Consider the following 27,080-nt stretch of genomic DNA (forward strand, 5'->3'; position numbering starts at 1 on the left):
CCACATGCGTTTTCAGTACTTGCACTGAGTTTTTAATGTTGGCCCAAAGTCGGTTGGAATTGGCCCATGTCGCTAGTTTCCCTGCATGCTATCATTTAGGGCGATAACGTGTTTGTTTTCACAACTCCTTTCGCGCAATATTTCATCAACAGGTTTGTTTATATCTGATGCGAGTCTCATCTTACCAGATCGATTTAGGTGCTGTCCATGCTTTGTGAAGTAAGTTTTTTCATATATGCTGACGTCAAGTAGTCTTACGTTTTTGAATTTCGAACAGAAGTGTTTTAATTTTTGATTTGTTCGCCGAATTTCACTGTTTACACACGACCAGTCGGCCAGGTCAAATCTCATGGGTACATTAGTTACTATTACATTTGTAGTTGACAGCAGTTGCAGGATAACGAGCAGTTTTTTTATATATCCACTGGCTTCGTTACAGTAAACGTCGTTCGATCCCGCTATGAGAACAACACAGTCACTTTTACTGGAACTGGCACATTCTGTTTCTACATTTCTAATCACGTTTCCAAACTTAGCCCCTGGCTTAACGATGGCAGACACTTTCACGATCTCTTTAGCACTGTTTGAGACATAGTTTGAGACATTACGTGCATGGCTGTCTCCGAATATTTTTACCTTGGCTCCATGTTGCATTCCTTTTTGTGTGGTAGTAGTATTGTTCTTGGCAGATTTCGTCTTTGTTTCTAAGCGTCCACTTTCACCCAGGTCCTCTTCTACTACTAATACACTGTTTTCTTCTGAAACGTCTCTTCCTGGATTTTTAGACACCGCACCTTCCTTGTTTACACGCGAGTTACAAGTTTCAGAACACTTACTTTTGTTTACTTTTGAACGACGAGTATTATTATTCGTCAAAATGTTGTATTTGTGTTCCAATGCAGCACATTTCACTTGTAAAGCTTCAAGATCACTTTGTAACACTCTAATTATTGCATCTTTGTCTCTAATAATGTCAATATACTTTTTCTCATACGTTTCCGTTACACATGCATCACACAACCATGAGTGGTCCACTTTTATCAGTTTTATGTTCATTTTGCAACAGTTTTCGTGAAACCACCACTTACAGCATTTGCATTGGATACCTTTCCTTACTTTTTTGTTGCACAGCCTACAATTATTACCACCTTTCACTTTATTATCATCACTTTTGTCGGAGCAATTTACACCTACTAGTCCGATCGGCGCCATCTTTAAACTCATAAGCTGCTAACAGGTCAGTGAACACTTCTCCAGTTTTAAGTTTCTTTTGGTATCCAGATTCTATGTGAGTATTCAAGGAGAGCACTTGTTCACAGCAGCTTCTGTAAGGTCTGAATCCAGCTTGTTCAGGTGGTATCATAGCATTGATTTGATCTTGGATTCGGTTTAGAATCATTCTTTCCAATAGCTTGTAAGCACAGCAAGTAGAGATATTGGGCGGAAGTGTTCTGCAGCTGTTCCCTCTTTCCCTGGCTTTTTGATAGGGATAATTTTCGCTCTTTTAAATTTTTTGGGTAATTTCGCTGTACGAAGAATTTCGTTAAAAAGGCAAACTAGCCAATTTCGCGTTACCGGTCCACTGTGCACCAAAAATTCAGGGTACATTTCGTATGTTTGAGGGCTGTCTCCAGTTCAGTGATTGTAAATGGAGAAGAGAATTCCGGGTTATATTGCAGAGATTTCTTGACTTCCGTAAGCTCTCTCTTTACTTTCCGAAGATTTGCTATATCTGTTGGGACCTTGGAAACTCTCACTAAGTGACTGGCGATTAACTCGCATGAGACTGTTGAGTTCTCTTTGTTGTGGAAAGGGTGTTCTCCAAGTTTGTGAATCAGCGTCCATGCTTTTCTACTGGAGTGTGTGAAATCGAGGTCCCTTGTTTCTTTATGCCATTTTTCTCTCCTTTGTTCATTCAAGGAATTCATAAGATTCGTAGCTGTTTCTTGGTCTCCACTTTCCTTGAATTGGGTAAACAGCTGGTTGATCTCTTCATTCTAGCCAGGAATGTGTGCTTTCCGGCATCCTCTGGGTATGCTCTTTTTGGCAGTAGATATTACGATCTTTAAAAATTTTGAGTATGATTTTGGAAGCACAGGGACCTGTGTTATTGACAAGTCCAGCAATTTAGAAAATTTATTCCAATCTGCTTTTTGGAAGTTCCAGTGGGATACAGGAGCACATCACACTGGGGGAATGTGTAGCCCGTAGGAGATGAGAATGGAGCGATGTTGGCTTCTGGGAAAGTCATGCAGGACCTTTCTGATGGTAGTTCCGCTACTACTCTCTGAAGGGTCCATAGTCTACAGGCATAGGTCAGGTGTACTCTTTTGACCCCATCTTCCAGACCTGAATGTACCTTTTCCCTTTGCATCATAATGCAGCTTCAAGTTGTTTGCTTCCATAACCAGGGTGTTAAAATCGCCTACATATATTGCAGTATGTTCTTTGCACCAAGTGTTATTTGATGGTTCGTAGATATTTGCTATTTTTATATTTCCGATATGAATCACCGCTACCATCATGTTTTCTTTGTTTGATTTCTCCTTGAGAATAACTGAGACATCCTTTAAGTTGTTGTGGACAAAGCTGGCAACTCCATACTGAGGATGGTTAATTTGGGACACTAATTTATAGCCGGGGATGCACCCTCGCTTCCTCAAAGCGTTGTCATCTTCAGTATGAGTCTCTTGCAGTGCTAAGACGTCCGCCCTATTCTCTCTCAAACTTTTAGATGGTATTTTGCCCTATTTCTGGACATTTCCTCAACATTCAGTTGACATATTGTGACCACGTTTCCAGGGTGGCTCTGAACAGTGCCATTTGTATAGGGTTTCATATTGTTGTTGATTTCGTGATCACTGTTGGAATTATCTTTAAATCGCCTTCTTCAAGAGTTAGCATAATTGGAAGGGACCAATTAGTTGCCCAGGGAGCACCGGCAGTGATTAAGGCACATGAAGATGCATTCGAAGGCAAAAAAAGTAACTGCTCACGTGGAGGTCTCTCACTTGCTTCCAGCTGTGCAACTAGTCATCAAACTCTCGCTTCAAAGAGCAAAACCACTAGCTACACAACTGGTAGGCCGGAAAGGACAGAAGGAGTGCTACTGTGAAGACTTCCTACATCCCTAGAGCCAAACAACACCTGAGTATTCCTCTACTAACAGGAAAGGATCACAGAAGTCCAACAAAAGCAAACAGTCTTCTCCTTCACCAATGCAAAGATCCTCTTCATTGCTGTCGCCACGTGATACCTTAGCCCGGCTGGCCTCCGTGTTGCCGGTGCGCACCACCAACTGTTTTTCTGTGTTAGACTGACAGCACAAGCAAGCCGATGCTTCTGTGTACGCCATGGAGCAGGATCCTCTTGCTTCTGTGCCCTGTAACAGCGATTCTTCACAGGCTGTCACTCGGCAGCCGCTGAGATGACAGCTTTCATCTCTTCCTCATCATGACTTTCCCCCGATGTAACATTCATGGAATTCCTTCAGGAAACAAAATTGTATCCTCACAACTGCTTTGAGCTTTCACATTTCTTCTCAGTTCGTTTTGACCGTCCCCCTGAGGTCACCATTCCATCTCATGGGGGCGTCATGCTACTCATATGGGATGATATTCAATGTCAACCTATCTGACTAACTACCCATATTCAAGCTGTTGCCATTCGCCTTTTTCTTCCTCACATGACTTTTCCCTCTGTACCATTTATGATTTATGTCACTCCGTCATTCAGTGTTACCAGGGCAGACTTACATGAGCTTCTTGGGCAGCTGCTACCCCCCCCCCCCCCCTCTTATTTCTGCTACTTGGTGACTCATCCCCTTTGGGGTTCTCCCAGAACCTGTCAGAGAGGTGCCCTCTTGGCTGATCTTCTTAATGGACTTTACCTCTTCTGCCTTAAAACTGGAGCACCCACATTCCTCTCCGACTCCTCGCACACCTGTTCTCATTTGGACCTATCCTTCTGCGCTGCCCAGCTTGTCCATTGTCTTGAGTGGTCCATCCTTTGTGACACCTCTTCGTGCGACCATTTCCCATGTGCTATCCGTTTGCTGACTCCTACCCCCACCTGTATGCACACCCAAATGGCAGCTTACTAAAGTTGACTGGAAGCTTTACTCCTCCCTAGCGACCTTCGAAGAATGGGATTTTCCCAGTTGTAATGACCAGGTGGACTATCTCACAAACGTTATATTTACTGCTGCAGAACATTCCATTTCTCACACTTCCTCTTTCCTGCGCCGTGTTCCAATCCCTTGGTGGACTGAGGCATGCCGCAATGCAGTTTGCGCATGGAGACGTGCTCTCCGCATTTTTAACCGTCATTGTACCCTACCTAACTGCATTCTTTATAAACAGATGTGTGCAACATGTCGTCGCGTTCTTCAGGATAGCAGAAAAGCTGGTTTTTTTAACAGTTCCACCTCTTCATCTGTAGTATGAGCCAACTTCCAACGGCTCTCTGGGACTAAGATCCATTCACCAATTTCCAGCCTGAAAGTAGCAAATGATGTTATCGTGGACCCTATTGCTGTCTCCAACACCATGGACCACCATTCTGCAGAAATTTTGTGCTCTTCCCTCTTATCGCCCTACCTTCCTCCATCGGAAAGGAGCGGAGGAGACTCAGCGATACCATTCTCTTCTCCAAGTCGTGAGTGCTACCGTGCTACCTTTACTATGAGGGAGCTAGATCAGGCTCTCAGTTCATCCCGATCCTCCACCCCGGGGCCGGATGCGGTCCACATTCAGATGTTGTAGCACCTTTCTCTTGTGGGCAAGCATTTTCTGCCTAACACGTACAAACACATCTGGTGAGAGGTCACATCTCCTGCCCATTGGCGTGAAGCCACCGTCATACCCATACCTAAATCCAGTAAGGACAAAAATCTTCCTTCTAGCTACCACGCCATCTCTCTCACCAGCTGCGTTTGTAAGGTGATGGAATGTATGATTGATGCCTGGCTGGTATGGTGGCTCGAGTCTCGCAATTTACTAATGACTGCACCATGTGGATTTCAAGCGTGGTGTTCTGCAGTTGACCATCTTCTTACTTTGTCCTCCCATATCATGAATGGTTTTCTGGGGGAAATTCCAGACTGTGGCTTTGTTTTACGATTTGGAGAAGGTCTACAACACCTGCTGGAGAACTGGTATCCTCTGTACTCTTTACATGTGGAGCTTCCATGGCTGCCTGCCCTGTTTCGTTCAGGAATTTTTAAAAGACCAAGTTTTCAAGGTGCATGTGGGGTCTGCCTTGTCAGATAACTTTATCCAGGAAATCGGTGTGCCTCACAGTTCGGTCCTGAGCGTTGTCCTCTTTGCTATCACCATAAACCCTATAATGGCCTATCTCCCTCCTGGCATCTCCAGCTCTCTTTTTGTTGATGATTTTGCCATCTATTGAAGTTCTCCACGGACCTGACTCACTGAGCAGCATCTTCAGCGCTGTCTTGATCATCTTTACTCCTGCAGCATCAACAGTAGCTTTCGTTTTTCCATTGACAAAAGTGTCTATTTGAATTTCTGGTGGCACAAATGGTTTCTCCCACCATCTTTACGTCCTTGGCCTGTTGCCCTTCATTTAGTTGAAACTGTAAAATTCCTGGGGCTCATGCTCAATAGGAAACTCTTGGTCCGCCCATGTGTTTTACCTGGCAGCTCGCTGTACATGGTCCCTCAATTTCCTACGTGACCTCAATCGTATTTTCTGGGGTGCCGATCATACCGCCCTCCTCCATTTGTACTGGAACCTTGTCTGTTCAAAACTCTACTATGGGCGCCTTGTTTATGCGTCTACACCTCCCATCCCTCGTAGGCCATCTCAACACTATCAACCATCGTGGCATCTGTTTGGCCACTGTTGCCATTTACACTATCCTGCTGAACTACCACTGTCCTACCGCCGTGGCTTTCTCCTCAGCAGGTATGCATGCTGTTTGTCTGCCATGCGTGGCCACCCATCCTATGCCTCCTCCTTCGGTGATTCCCTTGATCGCCAGTATGGGGTGCATCCAACTTTTGTGTTACCTTCTGGAGTCTGCTTTCAGTACTTGCTACATCTACATCTACATTCATACTCCGCAAGCCACCCGACAGTGTGTGGCGGAGGGCACTTTATGTGCCACTGTCATTACCTCCCTTTTCTGTTCCAGTCGTGTATGGTTCGCGGGAAGAACGACTGTCTGAAAGCCTCCGTGCGCGCTCGAATCTCTCTAATTTTACATTCGTGATCTCCACGGGAGGTATAAGTAGGGGGAAGCAGTATATTCGATACCTCATCCAGAAACGCACCCTCTCGAAACCTGGCGAGCAAGCTACACCGCCATGCAGAGCGCCTCTCTTGCAGAGTCTGCCACTTGAGTTTGCTAAACATCTCCGTAATGCTATCACGCTTACCAAATAACCCTGTGACAAAACGCGCCGCTCTTCTTTGGATCTTCTCTATCACCTCCGTTGACCCGATCTGGTACGGATCCCACACTTATGAGCAGTACTCAAATATAGGTCGAACGAGTGTTTTGTAAGCCACCTCCTTTGTTGATGGACTACATTTTCTAAGGACTCTCCCAATGAATCTCAACCTGGTACCCTCCTTACCAACAATTAATTTTATAGGATCATTCCATTTCAAATCGTTCCGCACGCATACTCTCAGATATTTAACAGAAGTAACTGCTACCAGTGTTTGTTCCGCTATCATATAATCATACAATAAAGGATCCTTCTTTCTATGTATTCGCAATACATTACATTTGTCTATGTTAAGGGTCATTTGCCACTCCCTACACCAAGTGCCTATCTGCTGCAGATCTTCCTGCATTTCGCTACAATTTTCAAATTCTGCAACTTCTCTGTATACTACAGCATCATCCGCGAAAAGCCGCATGGAACTTCCAACACTATCTACTAGGTCATTTATATATATTGTGAAAAGCAATGGTCCCATAACACTCCCCTGTGGCAAGCCAGAGGTTACTTTAACGTCTGTAGACGTCTCTCCATTGATAACAACATGCTGTGTTCTGTTTGCTAAAAACTCTTCAATCCAGCCACACAGCTGGTCTGATACTCCGTAGGCTCGTACTTTGTTTATCGGGCGACAGTGCGGAACTGTATCGAACGCTTTCCAGAAGTCTAGGAAAATAGCATCTACCTGGGAGCCTGTATCTAATAATTTCTGGGTCTCATGAACAAATAAAGCGAGTTGGGTCTCACACGATCACTGTTTCCGGAATCCATGTTGATTCCTACAGAGTAGATTCTGGGTTTACAAAAAAGACACGATACTCGAGCAAAAAACATGTTCTAAAATTCTACAACAGATCGACGTCAGAGATATAGGTCTATAGTTTTGCGCATCTGCTCGACGACCCTTCTTGAAGACTGGGACTACCTGTGCTCTTTTCCAATCATTTGGAACCTTCCGTTCCTCTAGAGACTTGCGGTACACTGCTGTTAGAAGGGGGGAAGTTCTTTCGCGTACTCTGTGTAGAATCGAATTGGTGTTCCGTCAGGTCCAGTGGACTTTCCTCTGTTGAGTGATTTCAGTTGCTTTTCTATTCCTTGGACACTTATTTCGATGTCAGCCATTTTTTTCGTTTGTGCGCCACACACCGTCAGGTGGCTTGCGGAGTATGGATGTAGATGTAGATTTAGAGAAAGAACTGCAGTGCGGTCTTTGTCTGTGAAACAGCTTTGGAAAAAGGTGTTTAGTATTTCAGCTTTAAGCGTGTCATCCTCTGTTTCAAAGCCATCATCATCCCGGAGTGTCTGGATATACGCTAACTTTGACATCGTTTAGGTTCTGCTTGTCTGAGAGGTTTTGGCTGCGTTTAAACTTGGAGTGAAGCTCTCTTTGCTTCCACAGTAGTTTCCTAATTTTGTTGTTGAACCACAGTGGGTTTTTCCCGTCCCTCACAGTTTTACTCGGCATGTACCTGTCTAAAACGCATTTTACAATTGCCTTAAACTTTTTTCGTAAACACTCAACATTGTCTCCCCCAGGGGCTCAGCATTCACTTGCTGAGTACGGGCTTGGCGACCCCGGGGTCCTGAGCTGGGGACTGGTCTGCGCCGCCAGTGTCCTGACACCGTAACCCCCGGACATGCTTCAGCGACCACCGTACGGCGCGGCGGTGAAACGTTGTGTGCTGCGGGGAATGGTCATCTTGGCTTGACTGCCTGGATTGCGAGGAAGGCCAACCTCTATAAAAAACCCTCAATCTTTCGGTGTGCTCCGCGCCTAGAAGATGCATGGCTGTTGGGGTGGAACAGTCGCAAGCGGGCAACCTCTGGGGCACCTGCCGCACCCCAGTTGTATATGGCTCACTCAGGCACGCGGGGCTCTGTCTGAGCGGACTTTTAGTTCCCTAGCTGCTCGTGGGACCACAATGGACCCTTCGACCTCTACTTTTCCCCCTACCAGTGGCTTGGGTGGGCCGCTGGTAGGAAAACACACCCAATCGAAAAAGCGGCTACGCGCTGCGAGTCCTCCAGCGCCTGGTGTTGCTAGAGATTTAACAGAATGTAGTAACGGAGCACATGCTGATAATCAGAATGTGTTTTTGATTATTAAAAGGAAGGAGGGTAGCTTTGAGAGGGTTTCTCCCTTTTACATCCACAAGGGTCTTGAGGGAATTGCAGGAACACTGAAATCTGTAAAGCGACTGCGCAATGGGACTCTGTTAGTTGAAACTTCTAGTTCCCGTCAAGTCGCTGCCCTTCGGAAAGCAAATTGTCTAGGAGAGTACGCTGTCGAGACCGAGCTCCACTCCACTTTGAACTATAGTAAGGGTGTTGTGACGTGTAGGGACTTGGTGGATATCCCCATAGACGTGCTAAAATCTGAGTGGGCTGACGAAGGAATTGTTGACGTGCAGCACATTCTGAAACGAGTCAATGGGGACCTCGTCAAATCTGACTCGTTTATTCTCACATTCAGTTGCCCGAGACTCCCGGAGCATGTTAAAGCGGGTTTCTTACGTTTGTCCGTATGGCCATATTTCCCCAACCCAATGCGCTGTTTTAAATGTCAGCGCTTTGGGCATACTACGTTGGGGTGCAATGGAATAGCCACGTGTGGTAAATGTGGTCAGCCTGCCCATGACGGAGCCGATTGTTCCTCGCCTGTGAAGTGCGTGAATTGCTCTGGGAGTCACCCTGTCTGGAGCCGGATCTGCCCCATCTATCTCGAAGAGCGGAAGGTACAGGAGATTAAAACCTCTAAGCGCATCCCCTATGGTGAGGCCAAGAAGATCTTTAAGGCCATGCAACCTCCTGTGTTTTCCACATCTTTCGCTTCCGCTCTCAAAAAACCGGTACAACTGGCCACTGTTGCTACACAAACGGAGGTTGCTAGTGTTAGCACTAAAACCTGCGCTTGCCAGTGCACTTGTGCTGCTGCGGTTGTTTTGCAATCTGCGGCTCTCCCCGCTACATCGGACAAGGCCGTGGTTGCTGACATTGAGGTACTTCCAGCCTCCCCCCATATGGCGCCTTCTGCCCAGGCGAGTCAACCTCCAACTGTTGACAAGGCTCTGCATTCCAAGCCCCCCAAGACAAAGCCTCAGAAGATGAAGGTTCTGCCACCTGAGGAGACTAGTCAGCGTCGGTCCGATGATGATGCCATCGTACTGTCTGACATCTCCCGTGGGTCGTCATCGGATCTTATGGACATTGATGTCGACCGGGGGCGATCTTCTCGCCCCAGGAATAAATCTCCGGCCAGTACGGTCTCTCCTCCAAAGCACAGAGGCAGGTGAAAGTACAGCCACCCTGATCACTGGCTCCCATATTACAGTGGAACCTGAATGGTTTCAGGACGCATGTGGCCGAATTACAACTCCTCATACGAGAGTGCCCCTTGTGCTTATGTCTCCAAGAGACACATTTTCGGGCCACTGATTCTCCTTCTTTACGCGGCTATACCGCATATCGAAAAGATGATCTGACGGGGCAAAGGGCAAAGGGTGGTGTTGCAGTTTTTGTCCGTGATGTGCACCCCTCATCTGAGCTCCCTCTCGTCACCGACTTGCAAGCAGTTGCAGTTGACATTCTTGTGGGTCGGAGGCTCACAGTCTGTTCTGTTTATTTACCACCTCCGGATGCGATAGACACTGAGGCTCTCACGGACCTTATTAGCCAACTCCCTCGCCCATTTCTTCTTCTGGGGGACTTCAACGCTCATAATGTCTTATGGGGCTCTCCGACTACTTGCCCCAGGGGTCGCATTCTGGAAAGCGTCATGATGTCTGAAGAACTGTGCCTCCTCAACTCTGGTGCTCCCACTCATTTCTGTACTGCTTCCGGATCGTCATCGGCTATTGACCTTTCCTTTTGCTCTCCAGCACTCGCGGATTCTGCTCTGTGGGAGGCTGCAGCTGACCTCCATTCTAGTGACCACTTCCCCCTCTGGATTCGCCTCTTGGATGAGGCTGTGGCATTACCAGTGCCGCCCCGGTGGCACCTTTGCAGAGCTGACTGGACACTTTTCAGCCAACTGGCTGTTTTGGAACACCGTGCCAGCGTCCACGAATGGGTAGACCATGTTGCAGCCGTGATCTCTCATGCTGCTGAATTGTCCATCCCACGGTCATCCGGTCATCCCAAGAGGCGTCCTGTCCCTTGGTGAACCACTGAGTGCCACTCAGCCATCCGCGCCCGCCGTGCAGCACTGCGCCGCTTCAAGTGCCGTCCCTCAGCTGACAATCTTGCGGCCTTTCGAGTGGCAAGGGCCAGAGCGCGGCGGGTGATTAAAGAGAGCAAACGACGGTCATGGCAATCGTTCTTGAATTCCATCTCTCGCTCCACTAGTTCTACGAAAGTATGGGAAGCCATCAGGAGGATTTCCGGGAAACTCAGCCAGCTACCTGTCACGGCATTGCTGCATCAGGGATGTCTCCTCACGGCGCCGAGAGACATTGCCCAGACACTGGCCATGCATTTTGCGGAATCTACCGCCACTATTAACTGTGATCCAGATTTCTGCCGCTACCGCACTGCCGTCGAAAGGGGTCACTTGGACTTCCGGTCTCTAAATTCTGAACCCTATAACTGCCCCTTCACAATGTGGGAACTGGATTCTGCGCTGTCTGTGGCTCATGATACTGCGCCTGGTCATGATCAAATCCGGTACAGCATGCTGCGGCACCTGTCGCTGCCATCCAAGGAAGTTCTCCTGAACTGTTTCAATATGATATGGTTATCTGGCACGTACCCTGACTTGTGGAGGGAGGCAATTTTGATTCCCCTCCTCAAACCAGGGAAGGACCGAACGCATCCCAGTAGTTATCGGAGTATTGCCTTGACGAGCTGTGTTGGGAAGACGTTGGAACGCATGGTCAACCGCCGCCTGGTTTGGCTGCTCGAGACCAGGCAGCTCCTTAGCCCCTCTCAGTGTGGCTTTCGGAGGTGTCGTTCCACTATAGACAACTTGACCCTGCTTGAGGCCGCCATCCAGCAGGCCTTTCTACGTAACCAGCATTGTCTAGGGGTCTTCTTTGACATTAATAAGGCGTATGACACTACTTGGCGCCGCCTTATCCTCAATCAACTCCATGAGTGGGGCTTTCGTGGCCGTCTCCCCATCTTCATTCGGTCCTTTCTTTCTCACCGCCTCTTTCGGTATCGGGTTGGTAATGTGCTATTGGATTTGTACGTGCAGGAGAATGGTGTTCCTCAGGGCAGCGTTTTAAGTGTCACCCTCTTTGCCGTTGCTATTAACAGTATCACGTCCACTATCCGGAGTCCTGCCCAATGCTCCTTGTTTGTGGACGATTTTGCTGTTTTCTGTTCTTCCTCCAGTCTTGTCAGTGCTAGTCGGCAGTTACAGCTTACGATAAAGCGCTTAGAGGCATGGACTGCAAAGACGGGTTTTACCTTTTCTGCAGACAAATCTGTGTGTGTTCATTTTAATCGTTCTCGGCGTCTTTTTACCTCCCCTGAATTGCGTCTGAGGGACACCGTTCTTCCTTTTAGAGACACTGTGAGGTTCCTGGGCCTCACTTGATTCCAAGTTGTCGTGGTTGCCTCACCTTAAAGACCTCAAGGTGCGGGCCCTGAAGGCACTGAATATTTTGAAGTGTCTGAGCCATCGGTCCTGGGGAGCAGATCGGGCGCGTCTGCTGCAGTTTTATAGGGCTTTCGTCCGATCGCGTCTTGACTATGCTTGCACCGTGTATGGGTCAGCAAGGCCTTCGTATCTGAAGATCCTTGACGCAGTACACCATGAGGGTATCAGGCTGGCCACTGGTGCCTTCCGTACCAGTCCCATCCCCAGCCTGTGTGCTGAGGCAGGGGAACCGCCGCTCGCCATCCGGCGGAAACTCCTCATGGTGCGACGGGTGTGTCATTTCCTTGCCTGTCCTACCTCCCCTGCGTACCCTACCGTTGCCCGACCGCCTATGGAACGTCTCTTTTCCAGTCGTCCCAGGGCAACAAAACCATTTGGGATTCGTGCCAAGCATTTGCTTGAGTCCCTTGGTGTGGGGCGTGTGGCCCCCCAACGACAAGGTTTTACTCGCCTGCCTCCCTGGTTGCTCCAGAGGCCCAGCATCCTTTTAGACTTGTCGGAGAACCGGAGGAACTGCACTCCGGCGTTTGTTTTTACCTCCTTATTTTACGATCTTTTAAACCAGCATGCGGACCATGTACCTGTATTCACAGATGGCTCTAAACAGGGGGACACTGTTGGTTGTGCTGTTGTTTTCCCTGATCGAGTCGTCAAGTTACGGCTTCCTGCGGTGTTTACCATCCTCGATGCCGAATTATTTGCAATACTGCGGGCATTGGAGCAGATGAGATGTGTTCCCAGTATTAAGTTCCTCATCTGTTCTGACTCCCTGAGTGCCCTTCAGACCATTCAACACTTGTACCCAGCGGATACGGTCGTCCAGAACATCCATGATGCCCTACTCCACCTGCAACGGCAGGGGAAGGAGGTTTCTTTCTGCTGGGTGCCGGGGCACGTGGGTATTAGGGGCAACGAACTGGCGGATGTGGCTGCCAAAGATGCATGTTCCCTCCCTCACGTTGTTGAATGTGCCGTACCCCTCCATGCTGTAACCTCCCTTTTGCGTTTTCGTGTTATGCATCAATGGGAAGAGGAGTGGTTGGCAGTTTCTGACAATAAGCTGTGTCTGGTAAAGGACACTACGCGACCATGGCGTACGTCCTACCAGTCATACAGGCGGGATGAGGTTCTCCTCACTCGCCTCCGCATTGGACACAGTCCCTTCACGCATGGTTTTTTACTCCGGCGGGAGGACCCCCCAATCTGCAGTGCTTGTGGCGTCCAGATTACTGTCCGCCACATTTTACTTGACTGTCTTTTATTCTCTGACCAGAGGGCGGTGGTTTCCTTGCCACCGGATTTGCCCTCTATTTTGCAAGACGACGCAGTGACTGTGGTTAAGGTTTTACGGTTTTGTGTCCTGTCCAATCTGTTGCCTCGGATTTTAGGGAGAAGGTTTTAATGTGCTGCTGGGTGACTGGCTCACCCAGTTTTTAGGTAAGAGGTCCGCCAGTCACGATTACCTCCTTCTTTCACTTCGGTATCTGTTCTCTTTTCCTTGTGTTTCCTTTCCTTTTTTAGTGTGTTTCTTCTCCTCTTGTTTTGCCTCTGTATGTGCGCATTTGGAACTGCGTCAGGCCTGTGTGTTTTAGCCGTTCTCCTTGTTCGGCGTCCGTCTTCGTCCCTTCACCGCCTGTGTTCCTGTTTCTATGCGCTTGGGCGCTGATGACCACGCTGTTTAGCGCCCGTAAACCTCAAACACACACACACACACACACACACACTCAACATTGTCAGTGTCGGAACAGAAATTTTCATTTTGATCTGTTAGGTAGTCTGAAATCTGCCTTCTATTATTCTTGCTAAGCAGATAAACCTGCCTCCCTTTTTTTATATTCCTATTAACTTCCATATTCAGGGATGCTGCAACGGCCTTATGATCACTGATTCCCTGTTCTGCACTTACAGAGTCAAAAAGTTCGGGTCTGTTTGTTATCAGTAGGTCCAAGATGTTATCTCCACGAGTCGGTTCTCTGTTTAATTGCTCGAGGTAATTTTCGGATAGTACACTGAGTACAATGTCACTTGATGCTCTGTCCCTACCACCCATCCTAAACATCTGAGTGTCCCAGTCTATATCTGGTGAATTGAAATCTCCGCCTAAGACTATAATATGCTGAGAAAATTTATGTGAAATGTATTCCAAATTTTCTCGCAGCTGTTCTGCCACTAATGCTGCTGAGTCGGGAGGTCGGTAAAAGGAGCCAATTATTAACCTAGCTCGGTTGTTGAGTGTAACCTCCACCCATAATATTTCACAGCTTAACTTCACACTACCTGCAACTTTTCCGATGGATGTGAACCCTTCACCACCTTGGCTTCGTGAAGTGGCCTGTGTTAACCTTGACCTTCATTCGCTTCCTAAGGACACTACTCTTGCCTCGCTCTATCACCTTCAATTTCAGTCTGTCGCCTCCAGTTTCACAACCTTCGCATGGATCTTCATGATAGTACCTTTGTTTATGCTGATGGCCCTCGGACTGATCTTGGTGTCGGGTATGCCTTCGTCATTGACACCCATGTCTTTCGATATCTGTGCTGTACGCTGCCTATTCCATAGTCCAGGAAAACAGTCACTTGCTCACTCGTGGTGGAGCCACTGTGCTGTTTATGTGGGTTCCTGGTCATGTCGGTCTGCCAGGGAACAAGGCTGCTGATACTGCTGCCAAGGCTGGAGTCCTTGTACCTCAGCGCACTAGGTCCTATATTCTCTCTGACTATCTCTATGTTGCCATCTGTCTGGAGGTGGTGTCCCTTTGGCATCACCAATGGTCCTCCCTTCACAGGAATAAGCTCCGGCTTATTAGGCCTATCCCAGCGGCTTGGATGACCATCTCTTGGCCCTCCCACCAGGAGGAGATCATTTTAACTAGGTTGCGTATTGGGCACTGTGTTTTTAGCCATCGTCATTTGATAAGTGGCGCTCCCCTACAACTTTGTACACGTTGCACCCAAGTTTTAACTACCTGCCACTTCCTGATGGAATGCCCATTTTTTAACCGTCTGTGTTCCCACTTGAGTTTGCCTTCTGAGTTATCAGCCGTTTTAGCAACTGAAGCGCAGGCTGTCAACCACATTTTACTTTTTAACCGCCGAAACAAAATGGCGAAGGCCATTTAAGTTTTAGTTTTGGGCCTCCATTCCTGTACGGTGTCGTTTCTTGCACCTTCTGCACGTCCCTGTTTTTAGCTGTCTTCTCTTATGTGAATTAGGACTGATGTATTTTTTAACTCCTCTCTGTCATTGTGTTCTATAGTTTTGACTTGGGTGTGTATGACCCCAGCTGTTTTTGCACCCTAAAGCACCCCTCCAGCCAGTGCGTCGTGATCTGTAGTGGGTGAAGGAGTTCGGAGTAATCATAGTATAAAGGTGGCAGGATGTAACAAAGAAGCTCATTCTACAGATATTACCTAAAGATGATGGCAAAGTAAGCTGTCAAAATATCATGTTACGAAGAAGACTGCATCTGGATGGAAATCCAAGAACAGTACAAACATCTGTGTATGATTCCAGAATGAGATTTTCACTCTGCAGCGGAGTGTGCGCTGATATGAAACTTCCTGGCAGATTAAAACTGTGTGCCCGATACTGGCAGAAGTAAAGCTGTGAGTACCGGGCGTGAGTCGTGCTTCGGTAGCTCAGATGGTAGAGCACTTGCCCGTGAAAGGCAAAGGTCCCGAGTTCGAGTCTCGGTCGGGCACACAGTTTTAATCTGCCAGGAAGTTTCATCTGTGTATGATCTTTGTTACTTATCATAAAAAGCCTCAATGTTGATTAACCATTCTCTCTTTTTGATTACCTTTTAGAAATGTTAATTTTTGTACCCTGGTATGCTACAACACTAATATACTGATACAGTTGTGTAATTCAGTGTAACAGGGCTTTTGTTGAAACGAATGCTTGACGTCAGTGTAACTGTTACAGTAATTGTCGAGGGATTTCTGCAGTTGTCATTATGTACACATATTAGAGGCTTATGTGTCTATTAAGAGTCTCTCCAAGAAGTGTAATTCTCCCCTCATTTTGTAGGTGGCAGTGCAATTGGGCGCTGTGGTAACACCCGACCTGACAGATTACACTACGCACTTGGTTGCTGTTCGCCCAGGCACTGCAAAGGTGAATGCAGTGCAGAGGAGGCACGATAATATTCTCCTCGTCACTCCCGACTGGCTCTGGGCATGTGCAGAACGCTGGGAACATGTCGAGGAGCGTCTCTTCCCGCTGGGCCGTGGCACCTCTGCTCGTCGTCATCCACCGGCTCACTGTGCTTCACCTACTCGTGTTCCTCCGAGTTATGTGTTAACTCCAGATGATTCCTCAGGACAGCAGAAGAGCACGTCTGGTGACAGTGTCTTGGAAATTATCAATCCCTTGATGTCTTTTTCATCTGAGGATATTGCGAGTATGGACCGTGAAGTGGAAGATATCTTCAATGAATCGGAGAGTGAAAGTGACTCTGAAGGTGAAAGTAAGGCAGACACTGATGAAGATGATAAAAATGATGACACTATTCTGGGTGGTAGTCCTCCCAAGATCAGGCATGAGGATGACAGCAGCAGCAGTAGTTCGGGGTCACTTACAGGTAATATTTTTGATTGAAGACCAGGGCCGTGCCTGTGGCCTGTGTAACTTAGTTCATATGATTTTTTAGTGTAAAATGATTTGTATTCTAATTGCTTTAAGCATGCAACCTTTCGAGCAATACCATTATCTACATTAAATGAGAAATTAATGTTACCAGAATAGTAATGACACTAACATACATCTAATTTGATACCTTCTGTTACTTGATTTTCCGATACTAATGCAAATGATAGAAATGGGAAAGAGACCCTTGGTTGTTACTGTTATAATTCTGTATAGAAGGGAACCATACAAGCAGCAAAATAATTTACGTGGATAAATATCAAGAGTGACGTCACTGAGTAAGTGGTTATCCTACAATTGCAAGCATACCATCTCTAATGCAGTAAACAAGACAAATGCATTTCAAAAACCTAGACTGTAAGAATAGTTTGGCAGTCCTGTCACATTGGACACCAGAAAGATTCTAATCCTTTAGTTCTGTCTCCAACACTTGAAAATTGACAATGACGGTTGGTGTTTTATTTTAAACATATCTTCGAAAACTTGGGAAAGGTAGGAAATTCAACTATGTTGAAGAGTCATTTCATACTGATACAAAGAAAACTCCCATCCTAGTTGCTTGTTTGTTTGTTTATTCATATGATAGAACAGCTATTAAAGAAATTCAAAAGAACAATATGGAGGTTTCGATCATAGACTTAACTCAAGTATATTTAGCCGGTTGAGTGTTGAAGATGTTTTTTTCTTTTGAAGTTTTTATGGATGATGTTTCTGTGGAGGATATTCTTTGACCAGGTGTTCTGTATTCTTTTCATGAGCTCAACAGACACAAAGACAGTTAGGAAAGTTCTTATTTGTCCATTAGGGCATTGCATACAAATCATACTTAGTCGATTGAGTCTGGCCCACATCTCTTGTATCAAATTGAGCCTCCCTAGTTCTAACTGAAGGATCTGTGATACCTTAATGATAAATTATGGCCAAGTTCCAATCATATTTTATATTGATATTGTATGTTGCTGTACTTGGAGGAATGTTGTCTAACAAGGGGACTTTATGGACTTACTCTCTTCAGTTTTGATCACATTTATAGAAGATCATAAACAAGTGTCACAAATTTCTCAAAGAAGTGCCCTTAAAAAAAAATTTGTGTTATACTGCTTTAGGAAATTTTTACCCGGGTTCTGCACTTCAAATCTTATAAGTAAAATATCAAGAACATTCAAGAGGAGGCATAGCAGTCGGACAGGTCCCCTTGTCAGATGGATTTTTGCAGTCTCCAGTTGTTGTTAGATAATTTCAAGGTTTCTAATTTGTTGGAGAAGTTTTTTTCTCCTTCTGCTAGCTTTGATATTTATAGCAAGTTAACACTAAGTCATCACCATTTGATGCTGCTGATGTTAGACGAGTAACTGGTATTCAAAACCAGAGAATTATGGAGCCTATACTCAACCCCGAAATAACCTGTAGTTTACTGTGAAATGATATGATTAAATTTAGGTGCCTGTACCTTTTCAAGCAACATGCTCGCCATTCCGTGTCCCTGGAAAAATCCACAGCTGATGGCACGCCCCAAGGAGCTCACAAGGTGCTTGTAAACAGTACTCACAATTACACTTCCAGTTATTATTTTAGCCTATCAACTCACAACTTAATAAAACAAAGTTTTCTTGCCTTTATTCCTTGTGAGGCATCTTTAGTGACTTGGAATATATCCATATTGTGTTTAAACTATTTCAGGGTGTATACGACCCAGGAGATCCGGAAAAAACCCGGGAAATTTTTGATCCGGGAGAAAACTGGGAATTTTTCATTGTTTCAGTTTTCAGTTAATTTTTGTAATTTTGACTGGTAAGGACCAATACTCTAACAAAGAATATTACTTTATCCCGCTACAACAGAAAAGAAACCAAAAGTAAAACTTAATTTGCTAAGGAAATGGCTCATATACAACAAAACACAGTGCTCATACGAGCATCTGCCAACAGCAAAATGTATCAAAGGCTTTAGGAAGACTATGCAATGCTTCAAAACAACAAATTGCCTCTGATGAGCGTGACATCACAACCGTTTACTTTATATTCGTTTGAGCAGTTGCGAGCAAGCTCATGTGCGTGCCCAGTAGAGTCATGTATGAGTAGTACCTTCTCCTGCTTCTGGCTACAGAATGTGGCTGTTAGCTGTATAAGCAGCAGTGGTAAGCAGCCAGATGCTACCCAGCGGGTAGGAGGGGGGGAGGGCGGGGGCAGCGTATCTTCCCCAGGCAGCAATTTCAGGGAGGGCGCCAAATTCTTATTCTTGATGAAATCCAGCGCACATTGGGCTATCGATTATTCATTGTTGTTATGGTTTTCAGTCCTGAGACTGGTTTGATGCAGCTCTCCATGCTAATCTATCCTGTGCAAGCTCCTTCATCTCCCAGTACCTACTGCAATCTACATCCTTCTGAATCTGCTTAGTGTATTCATCTCTTTGTCTCCCTCTACAATTTTTACTCTCCACGCTGCCTGCCCTCCAATGCTAAATTTGTGATCCCTTGATGCCTCAGGACACGTCCTACCAACCAATCACTTCTTTTAGTCACATTGTGCCACAAACTTCTCTTCTCCCCAATCCTATTCAATACCTCCTCATTAGTTACGTGATCTACCCACCTAATATTCAACATTCTTCTGTAGCACCACATTTCAAAAGCTTCTATTCTCTTCTTGTCCAAACTATTTATTGTCCATGTTTCACTTCCAAACGCGGCTACAGTCCATACAAATACTTTCAGAAACGACTTCTGACACTTGAATTTATACTTGATGTTAACAAATTTCTCTTCTTCAGAAACGCTTCCCTTGCCATTGCCAGTCTACATTTTATATCCTCTCTACTTTGGCCATCGTCAGTTATTTTGCTCCCCAAATAGCAAAACTCCTTTATTACTTTGTGTCTTATTTCTTAATCTAATTCCCTCAGCATCACCCGATTTAATTAGACTACATTCCATTATCCTCATTTTACTTTTGTTGATATTCATCGTTTCAAGACACTGTCCATTCCGTTCAACTGCTCTTCCAAGTCCTTTGCTGTCTCTGACAGAATTACAATGTCATCGGCAAACCTAAAAGTTTTTATTTCTTCTCCATGGATTTTAATACCTACTCCAAATTTTTCTTTTGTTTCCTTTACTACTTGCTCAATATACAGATTGAATAACATCAGGGAGAGGCTACAACCCTGTCTCACTGCCTTCCCAACCACTACTTCCCTTTCATGTCCCTCGACTCTTATAACTGCCATCTGGTTTATGTACAAATTTTAAATAGCCTTTCACTCCCTGTATTTTACCCCTGCCACCTTTAGAATTTGAAAGAGAGTATTCCAGTCAACATTGTCAAAAGCTTTCTCCAAGTCTACAAATGCTAGAAACGTAGGCTTCCCTTTTCTTAATCTTTCTTCTAAGATAAGTCGTAAGGTCAGTATTGCCTCACGTGTTCCAACATTTCTACGGAATCCAAACTGATCTTCCCCAAGGTCGGCTTCTATCAGTTTTTCAATTCGTCTGTAAAGAATTCGTGTTAGTATTTTGCAGCTGTGGCTTATTAAACTGATAGTTCGGTAATTTTCACATCTGCCAGCACCTGCTTTCTTTGGGATTGGAATTATTATATTCTTCTTGAAGTCTGAGGGTATTTCGCCTGTCTCCTACATCTTGGTCACCAGATGGTAGAGTTTTGTCAGGACAGGCTCTCCCAAGGCCGTCAGTAGTTCTAATGGAATGTTGTCTACTCCCGTGGCCTTGTTTCGACTCATCTTTCAGTGCTTTGTCAAACTCTTCATGCAGTATCATATCTCCCATTTCATCTTCATCTACCACCTCTTCCATTTCCATAATATTGTCCTCAAGTACATCGCCCTTGTATAGGCGCTTTATATACTCCTTCCACCTTTCTGCTTTCCCCTCTTTGCTTAGAACTGGGTTTCCATCTGAGCTCTTGATATTCATACAAGTGGCTCTCTTTTCTACAAAGGTCTCTTTAATTTTCCTGTAGGCTGTATCTATCTTACCCCTAGTGATATTCGCCTCTACGTCCTTACATTTGTCCGCTAGCCTTCCCTGCTTAGCCATTTTGCACTTCCTGTCAATCTCATTTTTGAGACGTTTGTATTCCTTTTTGCCTGCTTCATTTACTGAATTTTTGTATTTTCTCCTTTCATCAATTAAATTGGGTATGTCTTCTGTTACCCAAGGATTTCTACTAGCCCTTGTCTTTTTACCTACTTGATTCTCTGCTGCCTTCACTATTTCATTCCTCAAAGCTACCCATTCTTCTTCTACTGTATTTCTTTCCCCCATTCCTGTCAATTGTTCCTTTATGGTGTCCCTGAAACTCTGCACAACCTCTAGTGTAGTCAGTTTATCCAGGTCCCATCTCCTTAAATTCCCACCTTTTTGCAATTTCTTCAGTTTTAATCTACAGTTCATAACCAATAGATTGTGGTCAGAGTCCACATCTGCCCCTGGAAATGTCCTACAATTTAAAACCTGGTTCATGAATCTCTGTCTCACCATTATATTATCTATCTGAAATCTCATACCTTTTAGTATCTCCAGGCTTCTTCCATGTATACAACCTTCTTTTATGATTCTTGAACCAAGTGTTAGCTATGATTAAGTTATGCTCTGTGCAAAATTCTACCAGATGGCTTATTCATATGATTTTGAAATGCATTCGTGTTGGTTTTGAAAACATTCTAAGTTGATTTCTGAAAGAATCATAAGTCGATTTTTGAATGCATGCATAGTGTACTAGATGCCTCTGCCAGGGGAATCCCCGTCGAATCTAGCAAGAAACTTTCCGGCAGACAAAAGGGGACGGAGCTATATGACCTGAGAGGAATAAAGCCGAACAGGTGAATGCCAATTGTTATATATGTGGTTGACTGGGTTTGCGAATGATCAGCATTGTTATAATTACTAGCAAAATCCATAGATTCAGACTACCAGGGGGGAAATAAATGACTAACAGAACTAACAGCTAAGAAAGATTGCGTATTATCTTCTCGGAGTATCCAAGAAAATGAAATTTTGACAGAAAAATTTTTGGCCAGACCACTAATCTAATAAGGCCAGTTGTACAGTCCCTGGCTAGCAGCTACTAAAGTTCTATTCTGGGAGTAGTGTGAAAAAAGTGTTCTACAAACACATAATAATGTCTAACGGGAGAATAAACACGGAATAACCAAACCGGTGATTATGACAGAGTTAGTGAAGTTAACCGGCAAATAAGTTTTGACATTGGCATGTGTAGTTACAGAATTAGTGATGACAAAATAGTTTGTCAGAAAAAGGAAAGAGAATAAATGGGGAAGTCACACAAATTATGGAAGAATAAGATGATTCCAAATTTATATAAAAAATTTTTACTACTAATTTTCGATCTCGTGCTTGAGAAGCTGGAATGTGAAACTATTTCCTAACATGAAGCGTTATGCTTAATGCCTAATAGGCATTTGATATTGGTACTTCGCGAACTATATTCTGTCGTGTTATAAAAATGACCGTTTGTGCCAAAACAGTCTCGTTTATTTTGTGTGGGTTACAATATCTGCAATATTAGACAGGCCTATTTCATTTTATCTAGCAGACAGTGACAAAAAACACATAATCAGATCGAGAAACCACATCAGTCTTAGTTACTATTTGTATTAACAGCTTTTTTAGTATTACAGAGTGTACACGATTTGCGACAACCGGGAAATCCGGGAAAAACCCTGGAATTTTTTCATCGGGAAAAACCTGGGAATTTTTCGTAATTCCGGGAATTTTTCATTGTTTTAGCTTTCAGTTAAATTTTTGTAATTTTGACTGGTAAGAATTGATTCTCTAGCAAATGGTGTTACTGTATCCTGCTACTGGTGAATGATACTGCAGAATAAAATGTAAACGAGAGGGGGAAAAAATAAAACTTTAGTGGCAAAGGAAATGTGCAGTTTACAACAACAAAACACTGAGCATGCCCAAGCGTGTGCAAATAGCAAAAATATGTCAAAGGCCGCAGGGCGAGGACTACGTAATTCTTTGTAACAATAAACTACTTTCTATGAGCGTGACGTCACAACTATTTGCATTAGGTTCATTTGACCAGTTGCCAGCGGGCTCGTGCGCATGTGCAGTTGACTCACATATGACCAGTACCTTCTCCTGCTTCCCACTACTTGAAGTGTGACTGTTAGCTGTATTGGCAGAGCACAGAGCTGTCTGAGTTGTAGTAGGGAGATGGGTAATCTCCATGTGACCCATGTTTACGTTTAGTGATTTTGCTGTTTCCTCTTCATTTATTGCTCTCACGTCAAATGAAAACAAACGGATTTCTCTGGCCAGGAGCTATCAAGTGAATTAAAATACATTTACATAGTTACGGAAGGCCAAATGTTACTAGTTTGTGATTTTATTTTATTTCCACCTTTTTGACTGTCAAGCATTAATTGCCTTGCAGAAAAATTAAATTAATTTTGACCATTTTCTAAAGAAATTTGGCTTTTATTAATCTTTTGCACTGAGGTAGTCAATTTATTTGAAATGAAGTGCTTAATTCCGCACTATAGGCTAGTTTCAACTGTTCGCTGCATTTCAAGTGCACGTTTTCATCATCTAGCACATATGGCATTATGCCATACTAAAGGATCAAACATGAGATAATACAGTACTGGTACTCCAAGAAAATTTACATCTGAATCTGGAAATATGAATGCACACTTTAAGCCAAATTATGGATTTCAGTATTCTTTACAAAATTCCGATGTTCTTGCAGTATCCTCTGATGTCTTGTTTCTTTTATGATATAATGTAAGATCTTCTAATGTTTTACACATATGAACATACGGGCTTCCTGTTTCGTTCTAGTTGCCCAAGTGCAGTGACGCCTGTTATTTGGCGCTGTCTGGCAATTGCTGATACGAATCTATTTGTAACAGATCACAGGAAAATATTATGAATAGTGCTTTGAAAAGTGGTAGTTTCAAAGAAAATTCCCTTTTACACAAGGCAAACTATGTGCAAGAATGTACGATGAGTTTCTTAAATCACAGAGGGTTTGACTCTCATTTAAAAATCAACTCTTTGAGGACAACCATTTAGAAGAATTTTGAGCTCAGAAGATCAGACATTTATGTTGTTATTAAAAAATTTTCTGGCACATTTGTGTGATGTATCTTAAAGCATAACATGTGCAAAAAAAGATCAACATTATGTGTGAAAGCGTTTCTTCTCTTGTAGCAACACTACATATATTTATTTAAACCATTAAGTTTGTCTATTTGTATGTTCACACCACATAACAGTGATGTTGCTATTTTGATGTTTACAAAAGCACATCACAATCTCGATTTCAATGTTTCGGAAAGTAACAGGCTGTGTTTGGTGGAATTCGAATTTATACCTTTGAAATACGAAAGTATGCAGTGTACATGTTGCTGCACATCAAAGATCTTTCCACAACATGTTTTTTTTGCCTCCTGATTTTCGTCGTCTAAAGTTCCAGGGAAATTCTACGCCAGTGTATAAAACCATAACCATTCAAAGGATTGATAAGTTTTACAGTTTTGAGGAAAAGTATAGTGTTACTTAACACTGAAAAAGTGGATTTTCACCTGGGAGAAAGTGTATTTTTAACAGGGAAATCCAGGAATTTTTTTCCCTTGTCCGCGTATACACCCTGTGTTTTGTTTTACATTTTAGACACTATGTATAGAGGTTACAAACAGTTCTGGCACACGTCTAGCAGTCCTGCTTATCAGTGATAATAGTAGAAATTTCTAGTTAAAATTTTCATAGATGTTGATTTACAAGTGTGTTTTTCCTGCTATGCAGCTGTTCTTCTGTGTACTGCTTTTTGAAATTTCATTTTCATAGCACAAGGAAATGTACATTTGTTTACTTGATGTTATGTTTTGGATACAGGTGTCAGCTGGTGAATGCTGTTACCAACTGTAGAATGTATGTTTATGATATCAGTGATCTGCCCAAACAAACACACACACACACACACACACACACACACACACACACACACACATGCGCGCGGCCAGTGAAAGCAGTTGTTTGCATGAGCTGTGCTTGCTTGTATGAATGTGTGCGTTTTTTCTTTTCTGTAGCAGGCTTGACTGAAAGCTCAATGCGTGACACTCATTTCGTTCTGCCTGTCTGCAACTCAGTGTGTCATCTTTGAGTAGCAGTCCATCCTCTTCATAATATTGTGTATATTTTAATGTGGTTGTGTAGCAGAGAATTTGAGTTGATGTGTGTTTGGTCAATTATCACATTTGTTCCCTGCGATGCTTTCTGGATATGATACGTGTTCCTACGTTGGTATAAGACCTTAGTTGTGGTTTCTTGTCCTAATGATTTTCTTATCTTGTTCTTGGCTGGTATGAAAGTGTTTATGGTGGTTTTAAGTATTCTGAACATGGGCAGTAATTTATTTGCTAAGTTTTTCAGGATAGCACTCAGTATATTTTATTGACCAGTTTTGCTCTAAAATCTCTGGAATTCAGTCTCTTGTGCCAGCTATGTAATTAGCCAACCACTGTACTTTAAATTGTTAATTCCAGTTTCTGATGACGCTCTTGTGAAACTGGCAAGGATTCTGTAGGTACTTGACAGGATTCCAGAAGTATGCAGCACCAGATGTCTATGCAAAGGTAAGCAATTCCCACAAACTACATGATGGTGGTTTACGGGCATGCAGTTGGCACCCAATATGTGTTCCAGTAGCTACAAATCAGCCTTCCCAGGGGACATCCCCTTATTGAAGGTAAATTAAGTTCTGGGCAGGAGGGTTTGCATTCTCTGATGAAGTCAACAGCTGTGTCGGCGGTAGCGTAGCTACTGGCAGGGTCACCCAAGCAGCAGTGGTCTTGACAAACGAGCCAGACAAAGTGTGTCCCACAACATAGGGCAGGGAGGGCTCTATAGGCATAGTGAAGCTAGCTTCCCTAACGGAGTAAATCTCATACAAATCCTGGTCCTCCAAATTGGGAGTTGGGCAAGTGGCTAACAACCTCTTCCTGTAAAGAAATTCTTGTTCAGTAACCTCAGAGTAAAGAAGCCAGACAGATTTATGGACGATAAAATGGCACTGTTGAAGGCAAACGAAAATGAAAAAAATGTGTTTATTGGAATCTGGAAAGTAGAATCGCTATACATGGCAGGGGCCCCGAGGTCACTGCTTGATCAACTTTATAAAACCAAGGAAGACATAATTGACACAGGAAATATGCTGCTCTGGACATGGAGTGCTTGATATAGGAAGCTGGATAATTTTCTACCATGGTTCAGAGAGCCACCATGAATGTGATACAGGGTTCACGGTAAGATAAAAATTTAAACACCTAGTGAGAGGATTCACTGGAATAACATCTAGCATCCCACATAGGAGATTGAAGACCCTATTCTCAAACTACTCATTGCTCAATCTACATGCACCCACAGAAGTATCAGATGACCAGGATAAAGACACCTTCTTTGAAAACCTTGAGAGAACTTATGACAGATGCCCTGTGTATGACAATAAAATAATTATTGGAGACCTCAATGCACGGATTGGTAAAGAAGAACATTACCTCCCAGCAACAGGAAAGCACAGCCTCCATGAATACACAAATGACAGTGGCCCCAGAGTCATTCAGTTTGCACCGTCACATAACATGGCTGTAGGTAGCACTATGTTCCCACTCAAAAGGGTTCATAGAGCAACATGGCGTAGCTCTGATCAGCGTACCTTCAACCAAATTGATTGTGTAATTATCGATGGCAGGCATTCCTCAAACTTAGTAGATATACGAACTTAGAGAGGAGTTAATGTAGATTCAGACCCCTGCCTTGTAATTGCGAAACTAAGAGCTCGAATATCCAGTGCAAGTTAAGTCAGAGGAACACCACAAAGTATATGGTATCGAAGTTAAAAAACGAAGACATTTCTAAAACGTACTCTGAGAAGGTTGCTGAGAATCTTGCATTATACACCACTAGTGTAAGTGATAACCAATGTCAGGAATGAAACACTTGCAGGGATGCAGTCATTAAGGCAGCAGAAGTAGTGCTAGGGACAGAAGGAAAAAAATTGAAGAATTCCTGGTTTGATGAAGAATGTAAGATAAGAAGTCAGGAAAATGCTTGAGAAATCATATACTCTTTTATCGGTAAGAAATTATCAAGATAAAAGGAAAGAAGAGAAGAAACTGCATTGGAGAAAGAAAAGGGAATGGGAAAGAAAGCAGATTGAAGAACTGGAGACAAATCAAAAAACAAATTATGTTAGAAAATTTTATCAGAAAATTAACAGTGAAAGAAGAGCATTTAAGCTGCGCATCAGCCTGTGTAAAAGTAAAAACGGGACACTACTAACCGATAATCAGGAGGCATTGGA

General features: G+C 44.0%; 1 protein-coding gene across 1 annotated transcript in view; it reads left to right on the top strand.

Annotated features, from left to right (window-relative positions):
• The window catches only part of LOC126272200 (RNA polymerase II subunit A C-terminal domain phosphatase), a 99,144-nt gene that overhangs the window by 67,022 nt on the left and 5,042 nt on the right, over window positions 1–27,080 (top strand). The window contains exon 7 of the mRNA XM_049974882.1: window positions 16,105–16,657. Within this exon, the coding sequence (XP_049830839.1) occupies window positions 16,105–16,657 (553 nt within the window). The remainder of the gene's footprint in view (window positions 1–16,104; window positions 16,658–27,080) is intronic.

This window comes from Schistocerca gregaria, chromosome 5 (genome assembly GCF_023897955.1).
Source record: "Schistocerca gregaria isolate iqSchGreg1 chromosome 5, iqSchGreg1.2, whole genome shotgun sequence".
In the NCBI taxonomy this organism is placed as follows: Eukaryota; Metazoa; Arthropoda; class Insecta; order Orthoptera; family Acrididae; genus Schistocerca; species Schistocerca gregaria.